This window comes from Pyrus communis, chromosome 16, assembly GCF_963583255.1.
Source record: "Pyrus communis chromosome 16, drPyrComm1.1, whole genome shotgun sequence".
NCBI classification, from domain to species: Eukaryota; Viridiplantae; Streptophyta; class Magnoliopsida; order Rosales; family Rosaceae; genus Pyrus; species Pyrus communis.
Genome location: NC_084818.1, coordinates 106,057 through 119,839, shown reverse-complemented (window position 1 = coordinate 119,839; position 13,783 = coordinate 106,057). Strand labels below are relative to the sequence as shown.

The 13,783-nt window shown below is 37.4% G+C and overlaps 2 protein-coding genes and 1 pseudogene across 2 annotated transcripts; 1 reads left to right on the top strand and 2 right to left on the bottom strand.

Annotated features, from left to right (window-relative positions):
- Positions 1 to 499: 499 nt before the first annotated feature.
- Positions 500 to 4,449, bottom strand: LOC137720785 (WEB family protein At3g02930, chloroplastic-like). The gene is made up of 3 exons (XM_068459896.1): positions 4,269 to 4,449; positions 3,551 to 3,773; positions 500 to 3,386 (listed from the first exon to the last, which is right to left on the bottom strand). The coding sequence occupies exons 1-3, from the start codon at positions 4,283 to 4,285 to the stop codon at positions 1,068 to 1,070; spliced, it is 2,559 nt and encodes an 852-aa protein (XP_068315997.1). The 5' UTR covers positions 4,286 to 4,449; the 3' UTR covers positions 500 to 1,067.
- Positions 4,450 to 8,322: 3,873 nt separating this feature from the next.
- Positions 8,323 to 9,277, bottom strand: LOC137719673 (uncharacterized). The gene is made up of 2 exons (XM_068458712.1): positions 9,056 to 9,277; positions 8,323 to 8,523 (listed from the first exon to the last, which is right to left on the bottom strand). Exons 1-2 carry the CDS (start codon positions 9,199 to 9,201, stop codon positions 8,391 to 8,393), a joined length of 279 nt encoding a protein of 92 aa, XP_068314813.1. The 5' UTR covers positions 9,202 to 9,277; the 3' UTR covers positions 8,323 to 8,390.
- A 698-nt stretch (positions 9,278 to 9,975) lies between these two features.
- Positions 9,976 to 10,693, top strand: LOC137721563 (large ribosomal subunit protein uL6-like; annotated as a pseudogene).
- The last annotated feature ends 3,090 nt before the right edge of the window (positions 10,694 to 13,783 follow it).

Here is a 13,783-nt window from a genome sequence, read left to right as displayed (position 1 = left end):
TAGCATCCCAAAAGTCAAGATCCTCACCTCTCCTTTGTGGAATTCTTGACAACTTCTGTGAGTCCTGGAAGAGTTCTAGAAGTAGCCAGATGCATAAACATGTTTCATAGAAAAGCTGTTTGAGACAAAATATATTGTCAATAAAAAATTCACAAAGTCAAGAAACTAATACGGAAGCTATCCACAGTACAATAAGAGTCACCTAAATAGATTGTTAGGTGGAAGCTGGAGAAATTAAGGGAACAAGCAACTTCACCCCATCTAACTGAACAAAGGAAGATCTAAGGTTCCTTCAGTAAGGTTGCAAGGCAATTGATGGCAGTAGGGATACCACGACAAGGATGGGAAGGCTTCTTCAACTGCAAATTACATATACCATAAGAAGTATGCTTAGACAACCAATATCATCCAAACTGATAACCACCAAGTGATAGCTGCGATATCAACAGAATAACTGATTGAATTCGAGGAAATGTAGAAACCACTGGTCAAACAACTTTTTAAGTACTCTATTTCCTAGGCACCGAAAATGAAAGAGTAACCCAGTTGCATTTAGTAGAATGTGTAACCCGATGCTGAAAGCGTACCTGTGCATAAAGCCATTCCACCAATCCAGGAGTTCAATAATATCAAATACGGAGGGGTGATTGATCAAAGCAAAAGATACAAGTTCATGTCCACACCACTCCTTGGGACAAATAACAAATAACAATGATATATTTATATTTTTTTATATATCTCCATTTATAACAGATGAAAGCACATCAAGATACAAGTTCATGTTACCACTCCTTCCACAATATCTATGTAAGATTGTAGAAGGGAGAAGGAATAACCAAATGAAAGTCCCATCACATACAAGATACTGCCCAGATCGGAAATCAAATCTTTAAAAAAAAAAATAAATAAATAAAATAAAAACCCCTAAACGTAATACAAACTTTTTCATTCTTAACCTATTCTGAAAATCAGCACCAAAAAACGAAAATCAAACCCATGAAACAATTTCCAGTGAATTAACCTGCCTTCTGCCTTCTAGTTGGGCACAATTCATGCAACAACCTTCTCTACTTCTGGTTGTTGCTTGTGCCCTTCTTCTTCAGTAGGCTTCCGAACTTGCGGAGAAAAGGCTTCTTCTTCTTCTGTTGCTTTGATGGAGAGGTCCTGCTTTCGTCCACACATTCCGTTGAAGTTACTCCATTTATCTCATCAAACCCCTCGCCACCCCCCACCTTTGACACCACTTCCTCTTCAAACGATTCCTGCTTTTGTTCCCTCTCCGGCGAGAATTCCTTCTTTTCAATCTTGCAGCTCTCCCACATCTTATACTCCACCTCTACTGATTCATCTTCCTTCTCTTTGCTCTCATCTTCTTGTGGTTTGCCCTTCACATTATCACTTTTAGCATAGTCCATTTCCTCAGCCTTGCCATTAATGACAACATTATTATTCTCTTCCCATAAGCTTTCCGTCTTGTGCTCCTCACCTTGAATTGGTGCAAGGTCCATTTTTGGTTTCTCTTCTCCTCCATGCCCATTCTCTTCAGAGAATTCAACTACCTTTGGAAGCAAATCATAGTCTTTCTCACTATCTGTTAGCTCACCATTTTCCTCGGCTTGCTTCTTCGCCACAGCTTCTTCCAGTAACCTAGACAATTCCTCAACCTTTTTAAGAGAAGCTGCCTCCTTGTCTTGGAGTTCATCGTTTTCGTGAACAATACACTGGAACTCATTTTCTTTGTCCAATATGCTTTCATTTAATTTCATGTTCTCGGCCTTTGCTTCTGCAAGAGCTTCCTGCAAATAGATAACTTCAGATTCAACTTCCTTCAGGCTCTCTTCCAACTGGGCTTCTTCGTCCTTCAGAGCACAAGCTTCTTTATTGGATTTTGTGAGCAAATTTTGCAGCCTGTTTATTTCTTTTTCCTTCAAAGAGTTTTCTTCTTCTGAATGTTTCACACAGTTCGCCAGGTGAAGTTCTCTCTTCTCCCAGTCGGCCTTTGCGTTTTGGAACTCAGTCTTGCATTGTTCAAGGTTACTTGTAACAAGATAGACTTCGTGTTTTGCATCATCAAGCATGCCTTCATACTTTTCGTTGGTTGCTTTCAAGACCATTTTCAGGTCTTCTATCTGCAACTCGTTACTCTCAAGCTCAGCTTGATTAGACAGCAGCTTTTCTTTGGCTTCTCTTGCTTCTGCGGAGACTTCATGTAAGGCTGAAGCTAAGCTTTCCATTGCTTTCTTGCTCTTCTCTTCTTCATCCCTAGAATTTTCCAACTCATTTATGAGTTTGTTTTTCTCTTCTAATAGGGTTTGAATACTGGATGAGGCAAGCTTCTTATTGCTTAAAGCCTGCATTTTCTCCTCCTTCAGAGTTTCAAGCTCAGACTTAAGCGACTCAACCGTTTGTGCCATTTCATAATTTTCTCTTTTGGCCATCTCAAGACAAAGTTCTGAGTCCTCAAGATCCCCTCTATGTCTTCCAATTGTAATTTCCAGCAAGCTGACCTTCCCCTTAAGAGCAGAAATTTCAGATTCTGCATCATGCAACAACTCATTGTTTCCCTCGAGTTGTTTCATGACTGAATCTAAAGACACTGATGCAGACCTCTCCAACTTATTTGCTTCTTCAACCTGCATCTCTAATTCCTCAACCCTAATTTTCCACTCCTCAACTACACTACGTGCATAAGATTCAGCCATCTTGGCTGATTCTAGCTCAACGTTGAGCTGTTCAATGGAAGCCTCTTTCTCTATTAGTCTCTCCTTGTAACCTTTTGCTTTATCAAGCTCTTGTTTGAGAGAATCTACCTCCGATTTAAGGCTAACCACCATCTTGTTGCTCTCGCTAGCCTCTGTTTCAAGCTTTGCATCTAGCAAGGCCCTTAACTGAGTCAACTCAGCTAAAAGAATCTCCACCCTATTGGCATGGATCTCGGCAATCTTGGTTGCATCATCAGCATGAGTCAGTGCCTGGTTTTTGGCATCACAGGTTATGGTCAGTTCTTGCTTCACCCTTTGAAGTTCCTGAGTGGTAGAGAGTAGAGTGGACACATCAAGAGCATGTTGGTTCCTCACAGCTTCAAGCTCTTTCACCCATTCCTCTTCCTTCTTTTGGGATGCTTCGATTCCTGCCTGCTCCAACTCAACAGCGCGAAACTTCTCAATTTCAGAATTGTCCTCGGCTCGCTTTTGAGCCACCAAAGCCTCTCTGAGTTTCTCATGTGCCTCATCGGCCACTTTCTGCGCTTCTTTCAATTCGTCAATTGCTTTTGCCTTCTCTTTCTCAATCAAAATTATCTGCTCCTTTGCCTTCTTCAGATCTTCCTGAACAAGACCTAATTGAGCCTGTATCTCTGATCCCTTTGCAACCCGTGACGGTTGTTTCTGAAAACAATATAAAGCAACAATGTGGATCAAAATACACAAATAACGACTGGTTCCATCCCTTACGTTTGCTGTAATAAGTTCAAAGGAACTAAATGAAATGTAGTACCAAAAATGAAAAAAGAAGACTACAAGTAGGTGTAGTTGGTAAAAGTAAAACTCACTTCAGGGGGAATGGAGGTGGGGGTGGTGATCTTGGGTGACCGACGCTCAACGGCGGGCTTGGATTTGACAGAGCGCGGGGAGCGATCAACTGAAAGGCGAGAGTTTTGCGAAGGAGAAGGTGAATCGGATTCGGATTTAGCAACTCCCCGGCTGAGTTTACTAACTCGAGGAGGAGGGGTTGCTGCTGGTGATGCTTTTTTAGGAGTATCAGATACAGTAGATCTGTTCAAGTATATCAACAAGAAGAAACCATATTATTGAACATCAAACAAAACAATGCAAACACAACCAATAAAAAAACAGATGGATCAGCCACAAAATTTGGAAATTTATAATCAACACACACACACACAAAAACACAGAGACAGACAGAAAAAAATGTAGATGTGAAAGTATGGCATAAGTTGTTCAACAACAGATCCAAAAATAAGTACAAGCCAAGTGCAAAAAGAACCAACCAATTTGGAACCAACGAAAGTAAAAGGTTGAAAATTGGAGCAAATATTAGATTTTGAGTTGAAGAGAAGAGGAGAAAAATGTAGTGGTAGTGGTAGTGGAGATGATAAAAGCAGATCCGTGGCGCGCACTAATCGGGATATGTAGAAGAAAATCCGAAATGGAAAAGGACATACATCAAATCCGAAAACACAAAATCAAAATCAAAATCAAAATCAGATCTCCATCTCAGTCTCAGAGAGAGAGAGAGAGTGGACTTACTTGGGCTTGGAAGACATGGCGAAGGTAATGGAAGAAGAACGGGGAAAAGTGGCGGAGGAAGAGGAGTGGTACTGGTAGTAGTGGAGCACTTGTGCTGTCTAATTAATTATGCTGCTCTCTCTCCCTCAGTCTCAGTGTGTGTAATTTGCAATTTTTTCATGGCGGATAACATGTTGCTATATTTTACTTTCTTAGTGAAAAATAAAGAAAACTCTAAAAAAGGAGCATTTAGGAGATGAAGCAGGCAGAGACAACAGGAGTTGGACTTGGACGGTTGGACTGACCAGACGTGACGAGGAACCCAAACGGGGAGGAATTTACACAAGAAAATGGTATTTGGGTCGGTTCTCTCAACTGTCCTGGGCCCTGGCCACACACACACAACTCAGCTTCCACTTTTTACTTTGTAGTTGTGCTCGCTCACTGTTTGTTGTTTTTTCTTTCATCACTCGACATGCCAGTGTGATATTCACACATTTTTTTTGTATATATTTTCAATCGTTAAATTAAAAAAATTAAATATTAACAGAAAATGTGGGAAAAGTAAAAATATGTATGCATAGATAACACATCGCTTTAGTTAAAACGGAACACGAGTCTGAGACTAGAACCTCCTTATTTGTAAACAACTGAAATTTATTAGAGAATTAATGCTTTTTTTTTCTTTGGGTAAAAAAGTATACTGCTCTTCTGTATAATAGCCAAAAGAAGTAGGGAACTTTAACGAAAAATTTATAATATTTTTTACTTTAATGAAAACCCATATTTTTACACTAAAAAAATAAAGATATCGCGTTAATATAAAGGCATTCTTTAACTTATATCCTTTTTTCTCATTCTTCATTGCTTCTCTTACATGTTTATTTTTATTTTTATAGTAAACATTCGGGAATCCTATATCATGTGAGTACACATTCCTAAATTGTAGACTGGAATATTGCCTCCAAAGTTGACCTATTAAAAAAACATTATATATATGGTTGAGAGTTGACTCTAAAGGTAGCTGAAATAGGCGACCCTCTAGGGGCTCCGAAAAAAAAATTATTTTATATGGTTGGGTTAAGTATAAATAACAAATAACTAAATGAAATATCAATTATTCTTTTTTTTATTTTTTTTTATTGGAAACTAAATGAAATATCAATTATTCATTTGTGTTATGGTGGAAAGCAGCGGTTGTTTTAATCTTACAGCATGTCAGCATGGATTCGATTTTACCCGCATTGTAGGAAAGCAGTACCCAGAAAATTGTTTCTGGCGTGGCTAGCTAGCATCCCTCACAACAGCTAATATGAATCCTAAATTCTCTCGCTCCCTTCCCTCCCATCTCTCTTCATATTCTAAATCTTTTTATTTGTATGGAAACGAGTTAGTTATCATGCCTCTCACCAGAATAGTAAGCCTACTAACAAAAACAGAAAGTATCTGTCTAGGTCTTCAAAAAAGGAAAAGATAGACGTATTTAGTGATATTTGATATTAATTTTATTGATATTTAATGTAGAAATAGAATTTTTTCATGTATTTAGAGAATTATTTTTTATACATATCAATGTACAAAAAGTTAGGAGTCAAAGAACTCTAAGACCTAACTTAAAAAGCTCGCTTAGGGCCCCCAATTTCTCAGGGCAGGCCATGTTGTGAGCTTGAGGGTCCAAAGAGATTTGTCTGCCTACTGAAAAACATGTTAGGTTGTGTATCATTCTGAGTGTACCAAAAAATTGCTAGTACCAAACTCAACGAGAACGAATGCTTATTCAAAAGGATAAAGGACAAATCAACTCAAAAGCAATGGGTTTTTTTTTGAGAACTTCGTTATTTCCATGGACGTTGGATTTGGATATAGACTCAAACTACATCATTTATAAATGGAAGTGTCAACATATTTAGGCTGAATTAAGATATAATTGTTAGGAGATGTTTTAATTACTTAGAGAGAGCATATTATTTTTAAGAGTGAATTTCTTCTAATTTATCTTTGCTCATTAATTCAGCCATCTGAAATTTCCTCAACGGCGCACACCAACGGTAGCGCGCCAATTGCCAATTGAATTTTTCAATTTACTTCCAGTGCTTGACAGTTTACATGGATGATGGAGTAAAAAAAATGGGGATAAAGTAAACACTTTCGGGTTTTGTAAGGTGGGAAGCGGACTAGCAAACCGACCAACAAAACGTTCATTTTATCTTGTAGTTGAGGCAAATTACTTTAGATTGGAAATGAAGCAATTATGATTAAATTGTATTAGTTAGGTTAAAGTTGACCTTTGTCACTTGAGAAATGTTAAGAAGATTCTCTTAAAGTGAAATTCTTTATGAATTATTTGTCACATCATAATTTACCATGAATTTTCGTTCCATGAATGACAACTATATAACCCGTTTAGAATTTAATTTATATATGTTTTCTTTGGGTGGAAAACAACATTTAATTAATTTACATATTGTTTGAGCCCGAAATAATATTGTTGGGCCGAGCATAGGGTTGTACTCGGCCCAAAGCTATGTCAAATACTATGGGCTGCTTAATAGATTCCGGACCAGTTAGCAGGGTCAGTCGAGTCCTATCCTAAGAAGGAGTAGTCCAGATAAATAAAAGGGGTCGAGGAAGTCCTGGTGCAACCAGGATTCCCGGGCAGCGAGGAATAAAGCCTCGAAAGGAGGGAAAGTTCAAAGTCCTAATGGGAGTAGGTTTGTTCGAAGTAAAATTGGAACGGGACAGGGACTCCCAATCCAGATAGGGGTTCGATTCGGTCTCAAGGAGTGGGTGCTATAAATACAAGAAATCATGCAATAAAGAAGGACCTTCGATTAAACACACAACTGCCCTGCGCAAAACCTCTCAAACATCTTGAGATCTTTTATTTTCTTTTTCCGCCAACACACCTTCAGTTTGGATAAACAGCACTGTGAAGGCAACCGGCGAACATCTTCAGTTTGGATAAACAGCACTGTCGCCGTAGAATCAGCCGACTAAGGAACATCTTCAGTTTGGATAAACAGCATTGCGTCGAGGCCGACTGGTTACCTATCCAAGTCTCGGCTGAGGGGGGTTTTCGAATCCTCATTGGCAAGGGTCATCTTATCAGCCTTCTCGACGGAGTAAGGTGTCACGAATTACGACATTCGGCGTATCGGACGCCGAGTGATTTTATGATCGGGTATTCATAAGTGAGTTTTAGAGTTCAGCATTCTGACGGCCGAACCACATTCACTGTCAAGATATACATCACCTTTGAGTATTTGTGTCCGTATAGTCTGGTGTTGATTCGACGTGCTTATACTCTTACGAATATAATCACGGTGACCGAATCAGGTACCGACGATTTGTGAACTTCGTAGAACTAGCAGCCTCGTCTTCAGGCTCTAGAACCCAAAGACCGAGAGTGTTCCTTCCTCGGTCGCAGTCGCAAGATTAAGAGGTCAGCAACGCGCTCAACACGACAACAACGAATTTTACTCCTTGGCCGAGCTCGGCCGACAAGTTGGCACGCCCCGCATTCAACCAAAGGACTTAGTTAGGCAATTAGTTACTCGACCTACGCGCCACGTAAGCTTTGTAATTTATAGAGTCAACACATACATACAGACCCAGCTCCAGCTCCAGCTTCAGGGATGACAACCACATAACCCATTTGGCCTTCGATTTCAAAATAAAATAGTGCAATAATTTATTCATTACAAGGAAATCGGAAAAAGAAACAAGATCCAATTCCAATGAATAAATCTATCATACAAACTAATTACAATGCCAAACCAACTGTGAATATATGTCATACACCGACCATACGAGAATTAATATGGGTCAGGGGTGGAGTATAATGAGGTGGAAATGGAATCAAATCTTCATATTATATACATGCAAAAGGTAAAGTAACAATCTTACATCTAACCAACAACAACCAACCAGCCTAGATATCCCTCGTCATCGTGTCTCCTGCTTTATTTTCTTTACATAACTTTGTTTTTCTTCTAACTTTATCTGAACCGTAGCAATCTAAACTATATATACAAACCATCACCTCATGAAACAACCATGCAAGCAAACACGGACATTAAGAATTATGCATCAACTTCATTCTCATATAATAGAGATGACATTATTGGAGATAAAGAAACTTGGTTACACGGATCGATCGTCATCATACGAAACATGGAAACTGGTAGTGCAGCCAGATGCCTCAGGATCCTCAGCCCCGCAACAGTCGTAGAACTTGGCAGCGCATGGCGGATCGTTGGATCCCAATTCATAGTACCTTCAATCCAGTCAAGAATAATAAAACATCAGCCCAGTAAGGAAAGATAGAAGCATAGTTATTGCGGATCAATCTCTCTCTCCTAATATTTCTTGTCGACTGGAAAACATTCACAGTTTTCCATAACTAGTACATGAAAGAGACAAAGAACAATGGGACATACACATTTTCACTTGATCAATCCCTTTCATCTAATTTATTATCCACTGAATCTTCAAGGCCAAGAAGAATAACTTGAGTATGAGAATATATGCTGTCGCACACCCACACCCCATCCTAAACTCCTGATTCCTTTCTGTGAATTGTGATATGCAACCCGAAATTGAAATAGAAATCGAAAGGGGGAAGAAAGTAAGTAAACCCAAATGCATCAGAAACACAGTTTATGCAAATTGGCATCCACTAGTCAGTTAAACAAAGACAAAATTTCTCACACCAACCATCCACTGCACTAATCAAAGATCGAAACTCAACGAAATTAATTACTGTAAAAAAGAACTCATTGGAAAGGGGGGAGAGAGAGGTGCTGTACCTCTTCTGGTCGTCGTGACGGCGACAGACGAAGAAAGAAGGGTGGAAGCGGCATGAGAAAGAGGTGTTAAAGGAGGCCCTGTAGCTGTCGTTGCACCTTTTGCGTACCCTTCCCTTATGCTCCTCACTCCCACTCTTTTTCTCCATCTCTCTCTATTCTTAGATACGGTGGCAAAGAAAATTGCAATTGATATGAAAACCCGTTAAAGAAAATTGCAATATAAGGAAATTCATCTCTTTTCATGAAACATTATCGTCACTTACTTCATTGTTGTGAGTAAAAAAGCACTTATTAAAAAAAAAACTCTCACCATAAAGGGTGATGCTCCCTATTAATCTATTTGTTACATAAATCTTAAAACCTGATCTAGTCTAACACTAATTGATAGGGTGAGAACGCATGACCGGCCAAGTCTTTCCTCCAACCAAAGTAAGAACGCATTACCGGCCAATCTCCTCCCCTCGTTTAATAATTTTCATTAAAAAGAAATCCCATTATGATTAAGCAAAATTAAGCTAATTTTCAAAAATTTATCACCAACTTCGTATATCAAGTGATCGCAATGTACTATACAATACATAGTCCAATGGACGGACGCATTTAGGTAAAAGTAAAATCTTGACAACAAACATAACGCTGCAACGAATACACAGAATTCATTTTAAAGAAAATTAATGATAAGGGCTAGAAAATTTTAAATGTTAATAAAAAATCATGTACTAAATTTATTTAATGATTTATCAAAACCCAATATTAAAATGGTCCAAACTATAGATTTCCGATTTTACCCAGACGGCAAGTCTTTGTTCGTTTATCCTCTCTTCCTTTCTTCTCTCTACTATTCCCTACCTCCATAACCTCAAATTCCTCATCTCCTTTCATCACCAACCGGAGCTGCAAAGCGAGAGAGAGAGAGAGAGAGAGAGAGAGAGAGAGAGAGAGAGAGAGAGAAACAACCAGAGCAGCGAAAATGATGACCATCCTCTCCTCTGAGACCATGGACATCCCCAACGGTGTCAAGATCAAGGTCCATGCCAAGATCATCGAGGTCCTCACGGGAATACGACCAGAAAGCGGAAGCTGAAGGTCAAGGCCTAGTTTAGCTCTCTCAAAATCAGCCCTGCCATCCGCACCGCTCTCTCCCACATCGGAAATCTCATCACCGAAATCACCAAGGGGTATCGCTACAAGATGCGTTTGTGTATGCTAATTTTTCCATCAATGCCTCCATCACTAATGAGGCCAAGTTGATCGACACACGTAACTTTTTGAAAGAAGGTGAGTAAGGTGGATATGATGATGTTTCTATCACCCAATGTGAAAAGGTCAAGGATAACCCCATCTTGGATGGAAATGAATTTTTCTCGATCTTGTGCCCTGATTAACCAGAAATGCCATCTTGTATATCAGGAAGTTTCTTGATGGTATATATGTGAGCGAGAGGGGAACCATTGTTGCAGAGGAATGAAGGGTGTTTGTTTTTGTGTTCTTTCTGAATGTAGTTTAATTTCTTCATGGGATTGGCTAGTTATTCCTTTTGTTGGAGAGTTCCAATGGAAGAAAATATATCAAGGGGCAGATGCGGGCTGCGGGTTCTGTTGAATGTTTGATTGTGTTGCTGTTTTTGGTAAGAAATTAGAGAGAAAAATATTAAATATATGTCATGGTTGATATATTTGATTCATTTCATAGAGGAATAATGGAGAAACTGATGGATTTAAGTACTTGAAGGAAAGCTGCCCTTTTGTAATCACTAAGCTACTGTGTTACGTTGCAAGTATGGGTGAACATTCTTTTGTTACTTTTGGGTACGAGGAAGCATTGATTGGAATGGAAGGCAGATTTAAGGCAAAGTTGTATTGATTTGGAAAATAAGCCATTAGAATGCTAAAATAAAAATGAGAGTTTGGTTCGTTTAATTTTTTTTGTTTGTTTGTACGTAATATCTCATGTTCTCAAGGATTTGTTTTGTGATGTAGTTTATAAACCTTTGATGATGGATGGCTATTATATGTGTGCATTTGGGGTGCTGTGTCGTGTGTTTGTAAATGAAAATAATAAATTTGTAAATGAAAATTTATGTGGTGTATTTGGAGGTGTTTTAAAATTGTGTTTTTGTTTCATGCATAACAAAAAAATCGTTGTTTAGTTTAAGAAATAGTGATATTACTCGTGTTCAATTCTATAAATAGTTAATGTTCAATTTTAGAAATAGTTAGTATTCAATTTCAGCAATAGTACTCGTGTTCAGTTTCATAAATAGTTCTCTTGTTCACTTTCATAAATAGTAATTCTGTTCAGTTTCATAAATAATGATAATACCCATTTTCAGTTTAAGAAATAGTCAATGTTAAGTTTAAGAAATAGTGATAATAACAGTGTTCAGTTTAAGAAATAGTGACAACACACATGTTCAATTCTATAAATAGTGTTTAGTTTAAAAATTAGTGATGACATTAGTACTCAGTTTAAGAAATAGTGATAGTATATTTGTTCAATTCAAAAAATAGTTAGTATTTAGTTTAAGAAATAATGATAGTACAAGTTTTCAATTTAATAAATAGTCAATTTTCAATTAATAAATAGTCAGTTTTCAGTTCTAGAAATAGTTAGTGTTTAGTTTAAGAAATAGTGACAGTACCTATGTTCAATTCTAAAAATAGTCAGTGTTCAACTTAAGAAATAATCAGTATTCAGTTTAAGAAATAGTGATAATATTAGTCTTAAGTTTAAAAAATAGTGATAATATCCGTGTTTAGTATACAAAATAGTGAGTATTCAGTTTAAGAAATATTGATAATACTCGTATTCAGTTTACGAAATAGTGAATGTTCAATTTAAGAAATAGTGATAGTACCACTACTTAGTTTAAGAAATAGTGAGTGTTCAGTTTAAGAAATAATGATAGTGCCACTATTCAGTTTAGAAATAATAATAGTGCTAGTGTTCTATTTAAGAAATAGTATTGATACCCCTATCCAATTCGAGAAATAGTTAGTGTTCAATGTTTATAATTGATAATTTTGTTTACTTGGGGAAATAATGTAGCTATTTGATTTTCCTTTTTTTACTTGAAAACGTAAAGTATCAAATTGTTAGTATGATATCAATGCATTTTTTGTTGATTTGTTTTTTAGGTTGTTGCTAGGACAGAATAAAGTCACGAACAATACTGTCGGTAAAGGCAAATAATAAGAAGAAGGAGGTGATGTTGAAAACACCTGAGCCGGAAAATACCAGAGCTTTACGAGCAAATCTATAAGACCATTGTTTTATCCGTCAAGAGTTGAGACCCCACTGGCAAATCTACAAAGATTCACAAATTGAAAATGAAATTGGGATAATTTCCAATGGAGTGGCTCTTGCATTCTACGAGAATGGGTTCTAAGTGGTAAGGAAATTAAGGATGGAAATTGATCAACAAAAGAATCTAAACCACCTAATTACAAAAAAATAATAAACTAATAAAATAATAACAATATATAATATAATATAATATATATATATATATATATATATAATAAAAGAAATTGGGGAAGCAATTGCACCCATTTTCTTTAAACGAGCAAAATGGTTTGAGGAGGTGGCCACTATCCTTCACCAATGTTGAGCTTTACCTTCCTTTAAGGAGGAAGGGGGACGACAAGAAGAAAACAAGAACTAAAAAAAAAAAAAAAAAAAAAAAGCAAAACCTAAAGAGAGAACGAACGGTCAAAAGAGAAAGAGTAAATTACATTTTCATACCTTAGGTTTAGAACCTATTTTAATTCCTTACAACATCTTCAAAACATTTCATTTTCATACCTTAAGTACTATTTTATTTTAAAATAATACATCCGTTACATTTTCCATCCATGGATCCTTTAAGTGCTGACGTGGCTGCCAAATGTGTGTCATGTGGCAAAAAAAATCATTTAAATTTTTTTTTTTAAACCTAAATCTTCTTTTTTATTTTATTTATTTATTTTTTTTTTTTTTAAACCAAAAACAAACGCAACCCCTACTTTATCTTCCTTCCCCCACCCCAGAAGAAGGAGAGAAAAAAAAAAAAAAAAAAAAACACATCTTGTTCCTCCACGTCCTCCTCGGCACCCACCTGCGCACCCACCCTCGCACCTCCTCTACACACCCCACTCCTTAAATTCACACTCATGAGGAAGACGGGATCTGGATTGCAAAGAAAAGGAGATGGGTTGTTCTTTTCTTTTTTTTTTTCTAGTTCCCCTTCTTTTTTGGGTTGCAAATGGGATGAGGTTTTTTTTTTTTTTTTTTTTTTTTTTGTTCCCCTTCTTTTCTAGGTTGCAGATGGCAAGATGAATTTTCTGGGTTGCAGATGGGATGGGTTTTATTTTATTTTTTTTTGTTCCCCTTCTTTTTTGGGTTACAGATGGGAAGGGGGGAAGATGATGAAAACTAAAGGGGATGGGGCGGTTCTGGGTTTTGTAAGTTATTTTTTGTTTTTGATTTTTCTTTGTTCTTTCCTGGTTGAAGATTCAAATGGGGTTTCAGCTGGGGGTGGGGTGATGGGATCTGTGTTTCCTAGGTTTTTTTTTTTTTTTTTTCCTTCTTTGTTGTTGTTGTTGTTGTTGCAGGTTTAGGGATGTGGGGGGGGTGGTTGCGGGGAGATGGGATGGGTTTCAATTTTTTTTTGCCGTGTGGCACACATTTGGCAGTCACGTCAGTACTTAACGGATTCATGGATGGAAAATATAATAGATGTATTATTTT

Excerpts from the sequence above, each read along its gene's own strand:
- LOC137720785 (XM_068459896.1), bottom strand. Across the intron at positions 3,387-3,550 it reads CCACCTCCATTCCCCCTGAA|AAACAACCGTCACGGGTTGC; the intron begins GTGAGTTTTACT and ends TATTGTTTTCAG.
- LOC137719673 (XM_068458712.1), bottom strand. The coding sequence starts at position 9,201 with ATGGAGAAAAAGAGTGGGAGTGAGGAGCATAAGGGAAGGGTACGCAAA. Across the intron at positions 8,524-9,055 it reads CGTCACGACGACCAGAAGAG|GTACTATGAATTGGGATCCA; the intron begins GTACAGCACCTC and ends ACTGGATTGAAG.